The 20833-nt window shown below is 38.6% G+C and overlaps 1 protein-coding gene across 2 annotated transcripts in view; it reads left to right on the top strand.

Annotated features, from left to right (window-relative positions):
• Nucleotides 1-20833, top strand: part of Mcm9 (minichromosome maintenance 9 homologous recombination repair factor) — a 67569-nt gene that overhangs the window by 30494 nt on the left and 16242 nt on the right. For both annotated transcript variants that reach the window (XM_057757930.1, XM_057757938.1), the window contains exon 8: nucleotides 9046-9220. In XM_057757930.1, the coding sequence (XP_057613913.1) occupies nucleotides 9046-9220 (175 nt within the window). The remainder of the gene's footprint in view (nucleotides 1-9045; nucleotides 9221-20833) is intronic.

A 20833-nucleotide genomic window follows, 5' to 3' on the forward strand; every position in this document is an offset into this window, starting at 1 on the left:
TCGTTCTCGGGACATGTTCAGACTTAGGTGGGTGGCTAATGACCAGCTATCTTTGTCTTTTAAAGTTCTGTTGGAACAGGCCCATCCACGTTTGTTTAAGGAAATGAAAGTGGTCAGAGAAGCACTTTTTGTCAGTAGACTGGGCAGCCAAGGGGACAGTCACAGTTGCTTCTGCCTCAGAGTGAAAGTCACACTGTGGTGGGTGAGGCACTTCAGCCCGCTGATAAAGCGTACACCGTACACGGGATACAGGACACGTGCCTAAAGGCCTTGTGCGGAAAGAACAAGAAAGCAGCATTCACAGAAGAAACAAACCGAAGCTGTCCGTCTTAGAAAGGGTAGCCTCCAGTACTGTGTTTAAGCTAGCCTGTAGTATTTTGTTTTGCTAGCCCTAAAAAACAAACAAAAATAGTGAAACTATGATAACTTTTTTCTCATAGTGAGTGGCGGTTGCTTGAGTATTTATTTAAGCATCTTAGGTCCCAATATTCATCAATTTCCAAGTACTTTATGAGCCACAAAATGCAATAGGGAAGATGATGTGATGACGTGGGATCACGGTGTGCATAGCTATTCTTCAATGGAGGAATCTATTGTTGAGCATGTATCTTGACGTTTGAATAGATAAGCAGTGTTTCCATGGATCCAAAACTCCTCTACAAAGGGCTTCTAAGACTAAAACAATTGAGGTTATCCAGAGACCAATGAAAAATAAGTTAAACTCAGTAGAATGAAATGAAATTTTCTTGGAATTGGGAATGAAACAGTCCTGTCTGCTGCAAAAGGTAAAATAGACTAACGTTTAAAATTTGTATTATCAGGCTTGTCTATGATAGTGCACACCTCTAATCCCAACACTTGGGAGACAGAGGCAGGCATATCTCTCTGAGTTTGAGGCCCACCTAACCTACAAATCGAGTTCCAAGACAGCCAAAGCTACACTGAGAAAGCCTATCTCGAACCCCTCCCCTCAAAGTGTGTTATTGGGGTCTTGGGGGAGATGCACAGTTTGTGTAGTAGGTGCTCTCCAACCTATATTGGGTTCTGGTGGTGGGGTTCATGTCACCAGATTGACAACATACGAGAGCTTCTCTTGCTGAGCCATCTTGTATACTCCTAACCTTGCTTTACTTTTCTCTCTCTCTCTTTTTTTTTTCAAGTCAGGGTTTCTCTGTAGCTTTTTAGAGCCTGTCCTGGAATGCACTCTGTAGACCAGGCTGTCTTCAAACTCATTGAGATCCACCTGGTCTGCCTCCCGAGTACTGGGATTAAAGGCATGTGTCAACACCTGGCCTAATCTTGCTTTTGTTTCTCTTATTTTATTTTACACAATCACTGTGTTGCCTTTGAAGGTTATTTGTATTATTACTCTCTTTAGAAACAAAACTCGCATATAGGTTATTTTTTGTTTGTTCTCTGGTATGTTTTTGCTGTTTGTGGTGCTAGAAATTGAGTCCAGGTTCTTCTACATGGTAGGCAAGTTAGATCCCAGGCCAATTGTGTGGAATTGTGCTCTTCACTAGCATAAAGGCTCCCTTTTCTTACAGTAGCAGAGTAGCAAAAGTTAGTGATTGTTTTAAACATTATTTCCCTGAAAACTGTAGAATGTGCGGATTTGCTGGGGTTTTCAGATATTTCTAACTGAAATCTCAATAATTTTCATTTATTGCATATATACAAAGAACATTTATTATGTTAAATTTCAGTGTGAAATGCTAACATAGTCAAAAATAATGCATATCAAGACCTTATAATCTAGTAGCAAAGGTAGCTCATATGATCAGAAAGTTATGATTAAAAGAGAAAGATTTAGGTTCCACTTTAACCAGTGACAGTAAAATGAACAGAAGAAATTTTCTCTACTCTTTGTAAAGAACATTAAGTAGCTACCTTTTGAACAACCCAGTACCCTAGAATGGCTAGGAGGACATGGCATTGCCATCCAGGGTAGCAGTTAAGGGCTGGCTGGTACTTAGAAACGAACTATGTAAACTTCTGTCATAGTTACCTCTCTGTCTTCGCCACCGCAGGTAAAAATTGAAAGTGTTCTTTATGTATCGAAAAATAGAGGCATAAAACTTCCTGGAAAAGAAAAATCCCATAAGCTGGTGAGAATGGTGTTAATGACTTCATTAACGAATCCCTGAAGAATAAAATTCTGTGAATATGGATGGCTAAGGCAGGTGCTGGCGATCGGGCATGATCCAGCCAAGAGAAAACTGAGAGACTCTCCCCATGGAGGGCATTCAGATGGACAGCCTGTTTTGAAGAGACAGCTCTGAAAGTGGGGAGAGGATAGAACCACAAAGCTTACCGTGCATCATTACATGTTTTAGAATTGATGCAAACTTAGGAAACCCCATCCCCTGTGTTTTCTTTGGTTTGGGTTAAAGGTAATTATCTTTTCTTTAAGAGAGAGAGAGAGAGAGAGAACACCAAAATGGCCCATGTATGGGAGCACAACCAGAGTGGGTTCTCCCCTTCCAGCCTGGGTTTCGGGGTCAGTTTCAGGTGGATGGGCTTGCATGGCCAGCTCTTTGCCCCATGAGCCAGCTCACCAGCCTTTTAAATTTCCTACGTTTCCCAAGTTTTACATACAGTGTGCCTTTTCGCATTGTCTGCTCCATAGTATTAACAAAAGTTTTACTGTTTGCTATTCATGGCTGTCCACCGTTCTGCTAAAAATTTGCTAAAGATGCCTGCTTTGTGTCTGATACCTATTTGTAGTGAGCTACTGTGAAACGCCCATTAGATAGCCATAAGTGAAAGCCCTCCGCTTTCCAAAGCAGTAGTATTGTATGAGTGTTGAAATTTGTTTTATTGTTATTACATTGCTTTAGCTAGTATATTAATGGAAATTTCTAAAAAATATTCTGTTTCTAATTTCTTAATCATTCCTTCCTCACCCTCTTAAACTGGCTTTTTCTAACCCTTGCACTTAGTCTTCCTTGCAGCGTGTCTTCAGTTTTTATTTCTTTGCCTCTCTCATTCATCATAGGTTTTCCTCTTTACCTGACACTGGTGGATGGTGGAGGGGTGATGAGCGGAGGACTCAGAGCCTTAAAACATCTCTAGGCTAGCCCACTTCTGTACAGAGTGACTGCTAAACAAAGCAGCTTTTTCTAGTTGGTTGCTATAGAGATAAATGACATTAAATGGAGTTACATTTGGCAGAGACTAAGCAAGTAGGCTTTGCGAGGCTGGGGACCTCATATACATGGCCTTTTAGAGGCAAAGACTAGAAAAGGTACAGCAGGTTTCACAAATGAAGTAATGAGTTATTAGTTGGTAGATGTTGCCCAAGTACCCTTTGGTATGATTACACAGTATTTTTTTAAAATATAGCTTAATTGAGATATAACTCATAACATATTCCCTCATTTAAGGTATCTAACTTAATCACTTTTAAAGGATATTCAGGATTGTGTTACGTAAGCATCACCATAACTATGGAGTATTTTCATCATCTCAAGAAGCTATTTTGGCCCTGACATGATAGTTTATACCTATATTCCCAGCAATTAGAAGTCTGAGGCAGAAGGATGGCTATCAAGTGCATCCTGGGCTGCACAGCAATATGTTGTCTCAAGAGGCAAAAACTGCTGGGCATGGTGGTATGGAGCGTTAATCCCACCCAGCACAAAAGACCAAGGCAGGCAATGAGTGCAATGCCAACCAGATCTACATAGAATTCCAAGCCGGCCAAGTCTTCCTAGTAATCTCTATCTATATCTAGTAATATCTATCTATCTATCTATCTATCTATCTATCTATCTATCTATCTATCTATCTAAAGATGCATATGAATAGGTAGGTAGGTAGATAGATAGGTAGATATCTAACTATTACTCCCTGTGTTGTATTTATTATAATCTCATGTGCATATATTATAATTTCATTTTTCTGAACAGCTGAATAATATTCAATTATGTAAATGCACATTTTCATTGTCCTTTCATAAGTTGGTGGAGATCTAGGCAATTTCCAATCTGTAGCTATTATGAACAAGTGTCTCTGTCATAGGATGTAGAGTCCTTTGGGTATGTGGCCAATAACAGTGTAGCTAAATCTTCAGGTAGATCTATTCCCAGCTTCCTGAGGAACTACCACCCTGATTTCCGTAGAGGCTGTGTCAGTTGCACTTCCATCAGCAATGAGTTAGTATTCCCCTTTCCCACATCTTTGTCAGGATGAGCTATCATTTGTTTTATTATTGATTTTGGCCACTCTGACCAATATAAGATGAAATCTCAAAGTTTTGATTTGTATTTTCCTGATGGCTAAGATTGTCGAACATTTTTTAAAGTGTTTCTTAGCCATTTGTGTTTCATCTTTTGAGAAAACTATTTAGTTCTCTACCCAAATTTTTATTGACTTGTTTTCTTGATGCTCAGGATTTTTGGTTCTTTATATGTTCTATATATACTCACCCTCTATAATTGGGATTCTTTTTTCACATTCTGTAGGCTGCTGCTTTGCTTGGAAGATGGTATCATTTGCTCTGCAGAAACTGTTTACTTTCATAAGGTGCCACATAGTAATTGTTGATATTGGTGCCTGTGCTTTCGATGATCTGTAAAGAAAGTCATTTCTTGTGCCAGTGAGTTCAAGCCTACTCACCACTTCCTGTTGTATTCATGGTAACTGGTATTATGTTGAAGTCCTTAATTCGTTCGGACTTGGATTTTGTGCAAGTAATAGACACGGATCTATTTATCTTATTTTACATGTAGCTATCCAGTTTGATCAGCACCATTTGTTGAAGAAGATACTGTCTTTGCTGCAATGTATCTTTTTCACTTCTTTGTCAAAAATCAGGTGTGAAATTGTCTGGTTCTTCAATTGATTCAATTCAATTCATTCATTAATCAATGTGTCTATTTTAATGCCAATATTGTGCTGTTTTTAGTAAAATAGTTCTGTTATACAACAGGAGATCTAAGGTGGTGTTGACTAAGTTTTCTGTCCTGCCCAGTTCCCGTAGTCATTAAATCCCAAAGAAATCACACAGAGGTCTACATTAATCATAAACTGATTGGCCCATTATCTCAGTCTTTTTTATTAAGTCTTATAACTTATATCATCCCATTATTCTTGTCTATGTTAGCCATGTGGCTCAGTACCTTATTCATTTGGCGGGGCAGTCACATCTTCCTTCTTCTGTGGCTGGGCCAAGACTACAGAAGAAACTTCCTTCTTCCCAGAATTCTCCTGTTCTCATTGACCCGCCTCTACTTCCTGTCTTATTGTCCTGCCTTGGCTACTGGCCAATCAGCGTTTATTTAAAATATAATTGACAAGATAAAGACCATTGTCCCACAGCAGGATGGTGATACCCCCAGCAGTTCTTATTCATGATTGTTTTAGTTACCTTTGGTTTTTTATGTTTTCATATTTAGTTGAATATTGTGTTTTCAGTTTCTATGAAGAATGTGTTGAAGCTTTCATGAGGATTGCATTAAGTCTGTAGTGAGATTGATTGTTCCTTCTTCTGATATCTTCTTCAGTGTCTTGAAGTTTTTTTTTTATCATACCAGTCTTTAGAGTTAGAGTTATCATAAGATTTTTTTTGTCTTGATTTCTCCCTCAGTCAATTTTTCATTCATATATAAGAAAACTACTGTTTTCTTGCTATTTTGCTGAAGGTATTTGTCACCTATAAAAGCTTCCTTGTAGGGTTTTTAGGGTCATTTATGTATACAGTCATATCACCTGTACACAAGGGTGTTTTGCCTTCTTCCTTTCCTATTTGAATCCCTTTGACCTCCTTAAGGGATCTTACTGCACCAGTTAAGACTTCAAGTACTGACTATATTGAACAAGTATGGAAAGAGTGGGCATCCTTGTTTTCTTCCTGATTTTAGCAGAAATGCTTTGAGGGCTTTCTGTAAATCATCTTTATTATATTGAGGAATTCCCTTGTATCTCTGGTTTCTCCAGCACTTTTATCATGAAGAGATACTGGATTTTGTCAAAGGCCCTTTTTGTATCTAATGATCATGTATGTGGTTTGCCTCTTTATGTGGTAGATTGCATTTATCTATGTATTCCTGTTGAACCATCCCTGCAATATCTGGATAAAGCCAACTTATATCTATCCTTTCTGGTGAGATATATCTCTTAAGAATTGAGGTTTGAGCAGTAGTACTATTTGTAACATATTCACCAGCTCAGAGCTTCCATTTGATTTAAAGTGTGTGTGTGTGTGTGTGTGTGTGTGTGTGTGTGTACAGGATGGTGTTGAATTGGGAGAGAGAGAGAGGCATACAAAGTTTTAGGCATTTTTGCATAGATGTTTCTCATTATTGTATGCCCGTAACTGTTTGAGAAATCGTTTTCATTAGGTACGCATGCTTTACTGTGGAGCGTGTCGCTGGAGCTCTCGTCCCAGGAGTGAGACCCCTGCTGTGACAGTTCTAATCTTCACTACTCAGTTGTTCACTCAGCTGTCATAGCTGGTTTACCAGAAGCTTCTGCTGCTAGTGCCCCTTTTCATATTTTTAAGGAGTTTTCTCTAAAGTGTGTCACTGGTTCTCTATATAATAAATTTTACCCACTGTTACCTTAGGCTGGAAACAACAGGAAGATGAGTGCCCTTGTTATCGTTTGTTAATTTGTTGAAATTGCCAAACACTTCATTGAGCAACCTCAGTTTTGTTCTGCAAAGGACAAATTTTTCAAGTGTAGGCTTCCTTTCACTGCCTTTTATATATTTTATAAAAGACTACATAGTATGTACTGATTAAAGGTGCTATTTGGGAGGAGCCAAAAGGGAAGGAAATGTCCTAAGGAACCAATTTCACAAAGAAAGCAGGGTTGAAGTACCGCAGAGGAGATAGAGAATATAATAACCATTACACCATAAGATTAATCCTTGGCCAGCACAATATTTAAGCATAATACATTTAAACACATGCTTTGATATTAGCTTGCTGACTGATAAATACAAGAGTCCTTTAAAAACAAGCACAGGATGAGTTGGAGTTCTCCCTTTGCTCATTGTTGTCTTTTGCCTTCCTGTTCTACCATTAAATTTTCAAAGTATAAAAGTAGCGCCATCCATATAAGCACCTAGTCTACTAAATGCTTATTATTTATACAGTGTTCTCAGCATTAAAAACAGCCCATTCCCCTTTGCTTTTAAAAATGGAAATTGCTTTCCTTGCATATCTGGAATTCAACAAACTAATAAATGTTTTTTAAAAATAAATATGCATCTTAGGTGTTAACTGTTTGCCTCAGATTTCAAGGAACACCTGAGGAGACCTCCTGTCACAAGATTGGGAAAGATTTTAGTTACTTCTGCATTACATAAAATACTTTTGTATGCTTTCTTTGATAAATCCCAGTTCCTACTCTAAATGCTAAGAAATGGGGACTCTAGTGTGATTATTTTCTTCTTTGTAAATGATGTTCTCAAAATGACATTTGTAAGACTGCGCTCAAATACTGTCTAATATTAACATGACTGTTCCAACCCTCATTCGGGTTGGGTACTATTTAAATGAAATATTTTCTATCCTTTCTTTTTTAACTTATTCATGCTTTTAAGTCTAAAGTATGTCTCATATATAGGATCTACCAACCTCAAACTTTTCATTGGTATATATTTAAACAGTTGATACTTAGTATGATTACTGATAAGGTAGGATATATTTATGGCATTTCCTCTTTGTTTTCTATCTAATGTCACCTTCATTCTTTATTTTTTCCATAACTGCCTTCTTAACTGACTTTTAAGATTTCTTTTTAGTGACTTGTAGTTACCATAGTATACTACAATTTATTTATTCTTCTGTTTGATAGAATTTTTAATTGTTTTCAGTTTTAATTATTCTAGAAAATTCCTGAGAATTTTGTATGTGTAAGAATTATGATCGTTCATCTCTATTTATATATAGATAGGCAGGTAGGAAGGTAGATCGATTGAACTCCCCTGTGGTGCACATGGTTATACAGAATTATGATCATTCATCTATATCTATAGGTAGGTAGATAGGAAGATAGATCAATTGAACTTACCCTATAGTGCACATGATCATACATACTTTTGGGGGTGAATTTCAAGACAGGGTTTCTCTGTAGCTTTGAGAATCCTGTTTAGACTGCACCTCATTTTTAATGTCTAGTTTCTTGAGTTCTTTGTATATTTTGGATATTAGTCCTCTATTGGATATGGAGTTTCTAAAAAATTTTTCCCATTCTCTAGGTTATTACTTTATCCAAATGACAGTGTTCTTTGCCTTACAGAAGCTTTTCAATTTCTTGAGGTCTTATTTATTGATCTTTTTCTTGGTGTCTGTGCTATTGTTGTTCTGTTGAGAATGACTTCTCTTGTGCCAGTGAGCTCAAGGCTCTTCCCCATTTTCTCTTCTACTAGGTTTTTTTGTTGAGGTCTTTGATCCATTTGAAGTTGAGTTGTGTCATATTCCCTTTAAATAACTTTCCCTGAATTCCATTTACATATCTAAACTCTGTTTTCTGTTGTTGTCCTCTTTTACAGATAAACAAACTGATATATATAAAAGGAAACTTGCCTGCAATCTACTAGCCAGAGTGACATAGCATTCAAATCAAGTTTTGCTGGCTCCAAAGTCATTTTAAACCCCTTTCCTTTATTGCCTAATGAGACAATAAAGGATGAGTCAGAATCCAGCAATGCATAGAAGGACCTGTTACCTCTCCAGTGTTGTGGCTGGAAACATGCTTACAATTTCCATCAGTGTTAACAACTGCTGTCACTGATCCACCTCTTTAAGAGCATGAGTACTGTTGGGTACCCCCTAAAGATCAGAGTTGCATAGTCAGGGCACCCATAAGGACATCGAGCAGATTTTAGAGACTTCTAGTTTCCACAGAATTGGCTACCAGACTGGATTATTTGCAGAACACAGCCCTTGTGAGGACTTCTGGCATCTACACCTGTCTTGGCATCCCGGTGCTGTCCGTTCTGAGTGCAGATGAGAGCCTGACTGTGCTTTTCCCTTCATAGTTATGAGAGACACTTTTGAAAATCAAAGTTAACATAGCTTCCTTTTTCCTCAGGTCTCACAGTAACAGCTGTAAAAGACTCAGGAGAATGGAATTTGGAGGCTGGGGCCTTGGTGCTTGCAGATGCTGGCCTTTGCTGTATTGACGAATTTAATAGCCTCAAAGAGCATGACAGAACCAGTATCCATGAAGCAATGGAGCAGCAAACCATAAGTGTCGCTAAGGCTGGGTAAGCATTTCTGTTCTTTAAAGTCTATGGAAGTAGAGAGACTATTCAGTATAAAGTCAAGGAAAATGGGAATCTTTTGGTACACTCAGGGGTTATGGTTATCAGTTATCACTCTCTGAGTACAAGGTTTTTCTTATTAGAATATAGAAGTGAATACGGAAATAAAAAGTGAATTATTGAGAAAAAGAAAGGTAAAATATAAAGTATAGAAGTAGACTTTCTAAGTATACTTTTTCTGTGTTAGAGGTACCATGACCAATGCAGCATTTAACTGAGGGCTTGCTTATCCTTCCAGAGTCTGTTGTGGTGGGAAGTGTGGTGCAAGGCAGACAGGCATGGCGCAGGCACAGTAGCTATGAGCTTACATCCTGTTCCTCAGGCAACAGGCAGAAAGAGAGCAAGACTGGACCTGGAGGTGGCCTTTTGAAACCTCAGAGCCCTCCCCAGTGACACTGTTTGCCTAAGCAGAAGCTTGAACATTTTGATTTAATGAATTGTTCACTGGGGCTTTCTGTGTAGATCGTCATGCCCTGGACACATGATGATGGGCATTACACAAAACATTTTTATTTTGTTTTAAAGTAAATTTCCCATGTGCTTCTGCTTCGTCTTGACCTTCTATCCAGTGTTAATACTTCCTTGAATGGACGCACTCACCACAATTAGTATTTTACCTTCTGTCCTTTTTACATTTATTTAAGAATCTTTACTTTGCAAAGCCATTTAGCATATTTATTTATTTCATTTAAAAAGTATTGTAGGGATTGGAGAGATGGCTCGGTGGTTAAGAGCATTGGTTGCTCTTCCAGATAACCCAGTTTTGATTCGCAGCACCCATGTGGTGGCTCACAACTGTCTGTAACTCCAGTCCCGAGGTATCCAAAGCCCTTTTCTATCAGGCCTCTAAGGTATCAGACACGCAGGTGGTACAAAGACAAATATGCAGGCAAACACTCATATGCATAAAATAATCATTTAAAAAATTAAATATTGTAATTTACACATTCAAAGAGTGATAATTCAAGGATCATTGTTCTCTACTTATTATAGCTAAATTGGGTTTTATTCACTCTTCTTGTGTTGATATTATTGGCATTCTGTCCCCCATAACTATTCCTGGATTCATAGACTTTATACTATTTTAGTGTTAGCATTTATTTTAAAGATTCAGTTCCTAACATTGCATAGTATGCAGTTATATCAGTTTTGTACATTAGATTACTCTATATTGAAAATGATTCTTTTTCTTTATCGATTTAGTGAAGATAATTGTAATTTCATTATGATAACAAAGCTGAAATTACTATATTCTATGAATTTAGTAACCTTTCCAGTCTTATTTTCTTGGATAGAAGGATTCACGTGTTGACATGCAATGTGGCACCAATTCTAATTGTTCTTAATTATAAAAGCTCGGAGTCAGATATAGGGGTTAATGCTGGAAGATAAGAGAAGCAGAACAGCCAGCCACTAGAAAGTTCTTACCTCTACCAATGGTCAGACCAAAAGTGCGATTCTATCTCTATGAATCTTCAGACTGCATCTCAGACTGAATCCTCAGACTGCAATGAGCTCCTATCTCCTCCCTCCTCTCTCTGCCCAGCCATATCACTCCTGTCTCCACCTCCCCATTGCTGGGATTAAATGCTGGGATCACCTTTGTATAAACTCTGTTTCTCTTTTAGACAAATTTAATCTTGTGTAGCCCAGCGTGGCCTTGAACTCACAGTCCTCTATCTGCCTCTGTTCTCAAAGACAACCTAATAGGTTTTGGACCTTGTGGGGCAGGCCTGTCTTTTTTTAGTCTCTGTAAATGAATGCCACTACCCTTCCTTCCAAGATCTTCAGTCTCTGTAAATGAATGCCATTACCCTTTCTTCCACGATCTTCTTTTGTTGTTGTTGTTTTTTACATTCTTTTTGTTTGTTTGGTTTGTTTTTTTTTTTGTTTGTTTGTTTTGTTTTGTTTTTGGGTTTTTCGAGACAGGGTTTCTCTGTGGTTTTGGAGCCTGTCCTGGAACTAACTCTTGTAGACCAGGCTGGTCTCGAACTCACAGAGATCCGCCTGCCTCTGTTTCTTATCTTTTTTATGCTTTTCTTTTGGGAGGGCTTTCTTTTTTATTGATATTTATTGAGCTCTACATTTTAATCTACTCCCCTCCCTGCCTCTCCCCTCCTCCAAGGTCCCCATGCTCCCAATTTACTCAGGAGATCTTGCCTTTTTATACTTTCTATTTCCCATGTAGATTATATCTATGTAAGTCTCTCTTAGTGTCCGTATTGTTGTCTAAGTTCTCTGGGATTGTGGTTTGTAGGCTGGTTTTCTTTGCTTTATGTTTAAAAACCACCTATGAGTGAATACATGTGATAATTGTCTTTCTGTGTCTGGGTTACCTCACTCAAAATAATGTTTTCTAGTTCCATCCATTTTCCTGCAAAATTCAAGATGTCGTTATTTTTTTTTCTGCTGTGTAGTACACCGTTGTGTAAATGTACCACATTTTTCCTATCCATTCTTCAATGGAGGGGCATTTAGGTTATTTCCAGGTTCTGGCTATGACAAACAAAGCTGCTATGAACATAGTTGAGCACATGTTTTTGTGGCACAATTGAGCATCCTTTGGATATATACCCAAAAGTGGTATTACTGGGTCTTGAGGAAGGTTGTTTTCTAATTTTCTGAGAAATAGCCACACTGACATTCAAAGGGCTTGTACCAGCTTGCATTTCCACCAGCAATGCAGAATGTTCCCTTTTCCCCACAACCTCTCCAGTATAAATTGTCATCAGTGTTTTTGATCTTGGCCATTCTTACAGATGTAAGATGGAATCTCAGGGTTGTTTTGATTTGTATTTCTCTGATGTTAAACATTTCCTTAAGTGTCTTTCAGCCATTTTAGTTCCTCTGTTGGTAGTTCTCTGTTTAGGTCTGTACTCCATTTTTTTTTTAATGGATTATGTGTTCTTTTGGTGTCCAGTTTCTTGAGTTCTTTGTATATTTTGGAGATCAGACTTCTGTCTGATGTGGGGTTAGTGAAGATCTTTTCCCATTCTGTAGGCTGTCATTTTGTCTTGTTGACTGTGTCCTTTGCTTTACAGAAAGAAGCTTTTCAGTTTCAGGAGGTCCCATTTATTAATTGTTTCTCTCAGTGTCTGTGCTGCTAGGGTTATTTTTAGGAAGTGGTCTCCTGTGCCAATGCATTCAAGTACTTTCTCTTCTATAAGTTTCAGTGTGTCTGGCTTTATGTTGAGGTCTTTGATCCATTTGGACTTGAGTTTTGTGCACGGTGATAGATATGAGTCTATTTTCATCCTTCTACATGTTGATACCAATTATGCCAGCACCACTTGTTAAATATGCTTTTTTCCATTTGATATTTTTTGCTTTTTATCAAATATCATGTATTCAAAGATGTGTGGATTGATGTCCAGGTCTTCTGTTCAGTTTCATTGGTCCTTCTGTCTGTTTTTATGTCAGTACCAGGCTGTTTTCAGTACTGTAGCTCTGTAGTAGAGTTTGATTGTGATGCCCCCAGAAGTTTTTTTATTGCCCAGGATTGTTTTGACTATCCTGGGTTTTTTGCTTTTCCAATGAAGTTGAGTACCATTCTTTCGAGGTCTTTGAAGAATTTTTCTGGGATTTTAATGGACATTGTGTTGAATCCATAGATTGCTTTTGGTAAAATTGTCATTTTTACTATATTAATTCTGCCTACCCAATAGCATGGGAGGTCTTTCCACTTTTTGGTATCTTCTTCAGTTTCTTTCTTCAAAGATTTAAAGTTCTTCTCATACAAATCTTCCACTTGTTTGGTTAGAGTTACTCTGAGATATTTTATGCTATTTGTGGCTATTGTGGAGGGTGTTGATTCTCTGATTTCTTCCCCAGCCCTTTTATCACAGGAGAGCTACTGATTTTTTTTTAGTTAATCTTGTATCCTGCTATTTTGCTGAAAGTGTTTATGAGTTGTAGAAGTTCCTTGGTAGAATTTTTGGGATCACTTATGTAAACTATCATATCATCAGCAGAGTTTGACTTCTTCTTTTCCAATTTGTATCCCATTGTGAAGGCGTAAGTTGCAAACAATCCCACACCAGTTTGGAATTATGATTAATAGAACGGTTATTTATTTAAAGGGGAAAACTTACAGATCACCGTCCCAGACAACAGCCCTCTGCACAGTCAGGAAAGGAGCCTAGTCGCTGGAAGCGGAACTGGGATCCAGAGAGAGGAGAGGGAAGTGACCCGCTTTTTTAAGGGGAGAGAGACCACACCCCAATGGGCTGATATCTCAGCGGCTATTGGCTGAAGGAGCAGAAGGAGCTCCAGCAACACCTCCCCCTTTTGTTTAAGTAAAAGAGTTCTAAACCTACTATGAAATTATATATAATAAGTACAAATATCCTAGTCTAACTAGCTTAAGTCTTATATAATAGCTTGGCCAAGTCATGAGTGGAAAGTAACTACATTTACCTCTGATTAAGATACTTATATATTGTTTGTGTATTGACATATATTTATCATATTGCAATGTATATTTGTACATTGTTTATATTTGGAGGTCATTGTCCTCATTTGTTTCACAGTTGTTTATTGTCTTAGTCTTTAAGTTAGATAGGTATTGAGAATTATATAGATCAATAGTATTCTAAGTTTGTCATTTATAATTAGACTAATCAGGTTCTTTTTTTTTTTTTTTTTTTTTTTTTTTTTTTTTTTTTTTTCGAGACAGGGTTTCTCTGTGGTTTTGGAGCCTGTCCTGAAACTAGCTCTTGTAGACCAGGCTGGTCTCGAACTCACAGAGATCCGCCTGCCTCTGCCTCCTGAGTGCTGGGATTAAAGGCCACCACCGCCCGGCACTAATCAGGTTCTTTAGATACATAGAGATTATACTAAGTATAGATAGATAATCTTCAATCTCTTCAAAGAGCTGTAGAAAATGACCTTTAATCTAACTCAGAGTTTTGTGGTAGTGAGACACAATTGCTCCTGGCAACACCAATCTATTCCCGAGAGAATGTTGAGCACCAAAGACACTCCACCTGGAGCCTTTCTTGTCTGAACTGGCCTTTGTGCAAAGAAATGCCCATACCTCAACCACTGACAGAGATACAGAGTATCCGTGAATGGAAAAAAACAGGACTCTCATACCCTGCCAAGACAGAGTAAGATAGTTTTGAGAAGTTTCTTGCCTTAGGCCTTAGCCAAAGTTGGTTGCTTCAATGCTGCAAACGTGACCTTGGGTGATTGCCCAGGTAGCTAGTTGTCTCTGTGATTTGTTGCATGTTTTGGAAGTTGTTTGATTGCACTTCCTAGTTACTCAGGTAACATTATTTCCCTTCTCAGATCTTCGATGGGGTTGAAGACTATATAAATGTAGTTACTTTCTACTCATGACTTGGCCAAGCTATTTATTATATAAGACCTAAGCTAGTTAGAATAGGATATTTGTACTTATTGTATATAATTTCATAGTAGGTTTAGAACTCTCTTACTTAAACAAAAGGGGGAGGTGTTGCTGGAGCTCCTTCTGCTCCTTCAGCCAATAGCCGCTGACATACCAGCCCATTGGGGTGTGGTCTCTCTCCCTTTAAAAAAGCGGCCACTTCCCTCTCCTCTCTCTCTCTGGCTTCTGGCTCCGCTTCTGGCAACTAGGCTCCTTTCCTGACTGTGCAGAGGGCTGTTGTCTGGGACGGTGATCTGTAAGTTTTCCCCTTTAAATAAATAACCGTTCTATTAATCATAATTCCAAACAGGTGTGGGACTGTTTGTGACTTACGCCTTCACCCTTGATCTCCCTTTGATGTCTTATTACTCTAGCTAGGACCTCAAGAACTATATTGAATAGGTATGGAGAGAGTGGGCAACCTTGTCTTGTTCCTGATTTCAGTGGAATTGCTAGGAGTTTCTCTCCATTTAGTTTGATGTTGACTGTTGGCTTGTTGTATATTGCCTTAATTATGTTTAGGTATTATCCTTGTATCCCTGCTGTCTCCAAGACCTTTATCATGAAGGGAGGCTGTATTTTGTCAAATGCTTTTTCGGCATCTAATGAGATGATCGTGTGGCTTTTAATTTTCAGCTTGTTTATATGGTGGATTATGTTTACAGATTTTCATATTTTGAACCATTCCTGCAACTGCGGGATGAAGCTGACTTGGTTATGGTGGATGATGGTACTGATGTGTTCTTGGATTCGATTTGCTAGTATTTTATTTAGTATTTTTGCATCAATGTTCATGAGTAAGATTTTGTTTTTTTCAAGATAGGGTTTCTCTGTGTAGCCCTGGCTCTCCTAGAACTCACTCCATCAACCAGGTTAACCTCAAGAACTCAGAGATCTGACTGCCTCTGCCTTCCAAGTGCTAGGATTAAAGATGTGCACCACTACCATAGGCTGTTGTTGTTTTTTTAATATTTTGTGATTAATATAATTATGCCATTTCCATCTTCCCTTTTTCTCTGCAAACCCACTCATGTCCACACACACACTCCTCTTCCAAATTCATGTCCTTGTTTTTCATTAATTGTCATTATACACACACACACGCACACTAAAATACATAAATACCATCTGCTTACTCTATGCTATTTCTATGTATATGTTTTCAGGGGTGATTATTTGATATTGTATAACTAATTGCTGTGCTATTCCCTGGAGAGAACTTTTCTCCTGCTCTCAGCATTCCTTAGTTGCTGATAGTTCTTTGTTGAGGACTGAGGCCTCCTGAGCTTTTCCCTTTCCGTGTTAGCATGTCTGTTGTGGCCTCCATGTTCCTGCCGTGTTTAGGCAACCATGTTGTAGCTTCTTCTGGCACCAAGTTCTTCTTGAAGTATGCAGATGTCCACTTTCTGGCTCAGTGCCTGCCTTAAAGTCAGTAGATAGAAGCTATCGCTACTGAAGTATACTATTTTATTACTAACTATATCCACATACACACAGCATAAAATTTAGCATCTCAACCATCTTTAAATATATAGCTAATTCATGCTATGTGCCTTTGCACTATTAGGCACTGCATTGACAGCTTGTTCTTGTTCTAGATGGGAGAATACATAATGACTCGTCATTGTTTTAAGGGTGTATGTGAAGATGTTTATAGTATTCTCTGTATTTCTGCACTCAGTTGAGTCTCCAGAATAACTTCATAGCAGTTGCATCAGCATCATTTTATTAAGAAATAAAGAAAAATTATATTCAGGCTTTCTTTGAAGTACTTTTTGTACTTAAAATTGATTCTCTTAAGGTTATATGTTATTAGAGTTTATATAGGCAGGGTGTCAATTGCTGAGAAAATTTAAGAACTTACTTTGTTTAGAGGCTTCAACCATTTCCGTCCAGGTCATCTGGCTCCACTGTTTCTGGGCCTGTGGTGGGACAGAACAACCAGGCAAAAGGCATGGTAGAGCTGAGCTGGTAACCTCATGGCACTCAAGAGGCAGAGAGGGACTTGAGAAGGGGCTCAGGAAAAGACATAACCCTTAAGAATTTCTCCCTGGGAACCCACTGCCTCCAGCTAGGTTCTTCCCTGTGCTCTGTTCTCACCATTGTGTAGAGCCTGTCATCTCTCCTTTCACTTCACCACTCCTAGGGTTTCTACTCCAGGGTGAGCCGAGGGTTAGGTTAGCTGGTTTACATTGTCTTTTTCTTCTTTTCTTTTTCTATTTTTTCAAGACAGGCTTTCTCTGTGTAGCCCTGGCTATCCTAGAACTCATTCTGTAGACCATGCTGGCCTCAAAATGAGAAATCTGCCTGCTTCTGCCTCCTGAATACTGGGATTAAAGGTGTGTTGGCATATACATTGAAGTTCGTAATATTCTCTCTTAGTTTTAGTTTTAGGGAGTTTGTTGTATGGATTTGTTTTCCTTGATTATCTATAATGTGTCTGGAGAATAATGTTCAAGCTTTGTTACAAAAAGTTGCTATTATTTCATGGGAACATAAAAATCCAATACTTTATTTTTTGTAATTATTGTTTTTGTTGTTTGTTATATCATCAACTTTTGCTAAATATTTTAACATATCATCCAGGCTTTTTCTGAGCTATAGTTATAAAGTAAATAGAAATAATTGTATAATTACTTTGAAGAATGATACAGAATGCCCTTCTGTGTGGTCTGAATATGTCTTATTACCATTGGTTTGAAGCTGATTTGGCCAATAACCAGGCAGAATAGCCTGGCACAATAGCCAGGTGGGAAATCTAAGCAAAGAGACAGGGAGAAAGAAGGCAGAATCTGAGAGGCACGAGCAGCTGCCAGAGAGGCAAGATGTGAAGTAACAAACCATGAGCCTCATGATAAAATATAGAATAATAGAAAGGAGTTAATTTAAGATATGGGTTAATGTAAGAACTAGGTAAAATAGGCCTGAGCTAATAGGCCAAACAGTTTGTAATTGATATTAAGCCTCTGAGTGTTTATTTGGGAACTGGCAAGTGGGAGAGAAACCTCCAGTTACAGAAGAGCTCAAATATAGACATGGTCTTAGACTTGTTCTAGCCCCACACCCATGCACGCAGTCTTAATTAAACTTGGTGACTCATAAAAAATAAAAGTAAATTTAAAAAGATGTGACAGTTGAACAACTTGTTGGAAAGAAGTAGTTTGGAGGAAGTGTGAGGGGTAAGTAGAAGTTATGAGGTGAATTTGATGAATACATTATGTATATATATATGAAATTATTAAAGAAATAAGATTTTTAAAATATAAACTTTTAGGTTATCAAAGACTGCTGTGTAAACTTTTAGTATCAAAGGCTAGGGAATTTAAAGTACAAATAGTACAGAAAAGACTGCCCAGTGCCTACAACTACCTGGATGTTGGATAGATTTATTGTAGGATTGTGGATGTCTTCAAATTTAGAGAAGAAAAATGTATGTTTTTCTCGCTTTGATTTTTATTATTTTCATTTTTCAGGACAGGGTTTCTCTATAGCTTTGTCGCCTGTCCTGGAGTTCACTCTGTAGACCAGGCTGGCCTCGAACTCATAGAGATCCACCTGCCTCTGCCTCCTGAGTGCTGGGATTAAAGGCGTGTGCCACCACCGCCTGGCAGAAGTTAACCTTTAATGTACCACCTATGAAGCATAATAAATTATGGGCTAGCCTACAGATTAAACTGTAACTTATTCAACTTTTGGCTGGTTTCCTGTAGAATATATTCATAAAGTGTAGTTTTACATATATAACGAGATGTAGAACATGATGTATTCTAGACAGAGCAAGTTCAGAAGCCATCCCCCAAAGCCTCTCATGAAAACACAGTGGACATATTCAGGGTTACTATAATAATGGAGGAGAGTCCAGAGCTAGCCTGGCAATAGCTCCACAGTTTGCTATTTAGACATATTATTGTTGTGATAAACACCATGAACTAACGCAAGTTGGGGAGAAAAGGGTCATTTCAGCTTACAGTTGTCGTCCAGCCAGCATAAAGGAGAGGCAAGGCAGAGGCAATGGAGGAGTGCTGCTTACTAACTTGTTCTGCATGGCTTGCTCAGGCTGCTTTCCTATACACTGTAGTGCCCAGCAGTGCTACCCCTCACACTGGGCTGGACCCTCCCACATCAAATGCCAGTAGGCCAGTCTGGTAGGGCATGTTTTAAACTGAGGCTTCTTCTTCTCAAATGACTCTAGTTGTGTCCAGTTGGGAAGAAACCTATGAACGCATACTACTGGACTTCTCTAATGGTGAGCTGCCATGTGTACCATGATTCGGGGTGGGATTTTGTTGAAGCAGATATAAAATAGCAGCTGTATTGTCACTGTAGCCCCAAAAGTTTATTCATCACCAGTTTGCTCTCTTGTTATCCTTTGTAGTTGAGCTTTCCTTCCTGGAACCACTTTGGATACCTTCAGGAGAGATCCGGTTAGATACTGTCAACTTAGTAAAAGGTTTTATGTCAAAACAGCCCCAGGGCCCCTAAGCAGTTTATGAGCTGGCATCTCTCGGGTCCACTGGCAGTCTCTGACCTGGGTGACTCTTCCTCCAAAGCAGTTAACACAAAAGAGACTGGTGTTATGTGCTTGGTGAGTAGTCCAGCATAGGGCCGGTCCAGAAGTGTATTGGGGACAAAAGATCATACCAAGAATGGGTCAGGAGGCAAGATCTGGAAAACAGTAGCTGAGGTGCACAGACAAAATGGCCTGATGAATTCTTCTCCACAGGACTTCAAGAGCTCTAAGGACACGGTTATGTATAGCTAGTGCTATCTAGACGCTCAATTCAGCTTTACGGTAGGTTCTACAACTTCTCCAAAGATTATGGGTCCTTCTAAATTGTGATTATACTATCTATGTCTTGATTCTTATCTTTCATTTTGACAGTAGCACATTAGCAGCAAAGTGTGGCCCAGTCACTAGTGTTTTTCTGCCATCTACTTCATAGTGAGAGCCAGTGGATACACTGCTCAAGTTCCACTGTAACTAGCATGTTAATTTCTTGTGATACTCACTCGCATCACCAAATTGTTTAGGAGAAAGCTAGCTTTGTTCCAACAGTAGCTCATCTAATAGTTTTGGTTGACAGCTTTTAGAATCTTAAATTCATCACCTCTAACTAGAACCCGTAGGAAGAGACCTGGTCAGTCTTCCTCATCAACTTAGACCATGAAACCCAATGTGGACAAGTTGAACAGAACTACCATATACGGGCTGCCCATGCGTGCTTCAGCATTGCCAGGGCATAAATTTCAGTTTCAAACTAGAACCCTGCTAGCCTTCTTGTTCCAAAATGTCAAGTAAATGCCAAATGCAAAACTCTTTAGGACAGACTTCTAGAGATGTATGGCATGACACAATATTAATTAGCAGCCAATAAGATTAAGTGTGAAAAGGAATACATAATCATGAATTCTACTAAAAATTAGAGATACAGACTACTTTGAATTTTATTCTTAGGAAAACCCTTGCCTTATCTTCGTTCCTTGGTTCAAGCACCAAGGAACCATTATAGATTTCACCTTAAGACAGTCAATACCTTCTTACAGCATCATTTTCTAAAACTCTTGTGTTTGTTTTATTTCTCCCTTTCTCATATCCCAAGTGACTTTAAGTTGTTGATTCGGAAAGCATTTTGATCTGAATTATGATCTCCCTTAATGATATTAGTGTAGACCACTCAGTTAGACTAGATCCTGCCTACAAGATTACAGAAGATTTCTCTGAGGGTTTTTTTTTTCTTTTTTTTTTTTATTGGATTTTCGAGACAGGGTTTCTCTGTAGCTTTTTTTGGTTCCTGTCCTGGAACTAGCTCTTGTAGACCAGGCTGGCCTCGAACTCACAGAGATCCGCCTGTCTCTGCCTCCCGAGTGCTGGGATTAAAGGCGTGCGCCACCACCACCCAGCGTTTTTTTTTTTTTTTTCTTAACATGTCGCTTTAACATACTAAGGGGTATAGGCAGAGGCTGCTCGTTTATTTCCTGGACTCTCAGACCCAAGTAACCACACAGAAACTGTACTAATTACAATACTGTTGGGCCAGTAGCTTAAGCATATTTCTACCTCGCCATTACATCTTAAATTAACCCATTTTTATTATTCTGTGTATTATCATGAGGCTCATGGTTTACTGGCAAGGTTCCAGGCTGCATCTGTCTCCTAGGCAGCTATC

This window comes from Chionomys nivalis, chromosome 2, assembly GCF_950005125.1.
Source record: "Chionomys nivalis chromosome 2, mChiNiv1.1, whole genome shotgun sequence".
Classification (NCBI taxonomy): domain Eukaryota; kingdom Metazoa; phylum Chordata; class Mammalia; order Rodentia; family Cricetidae; genus Chionomys; species Chionomys nivalis.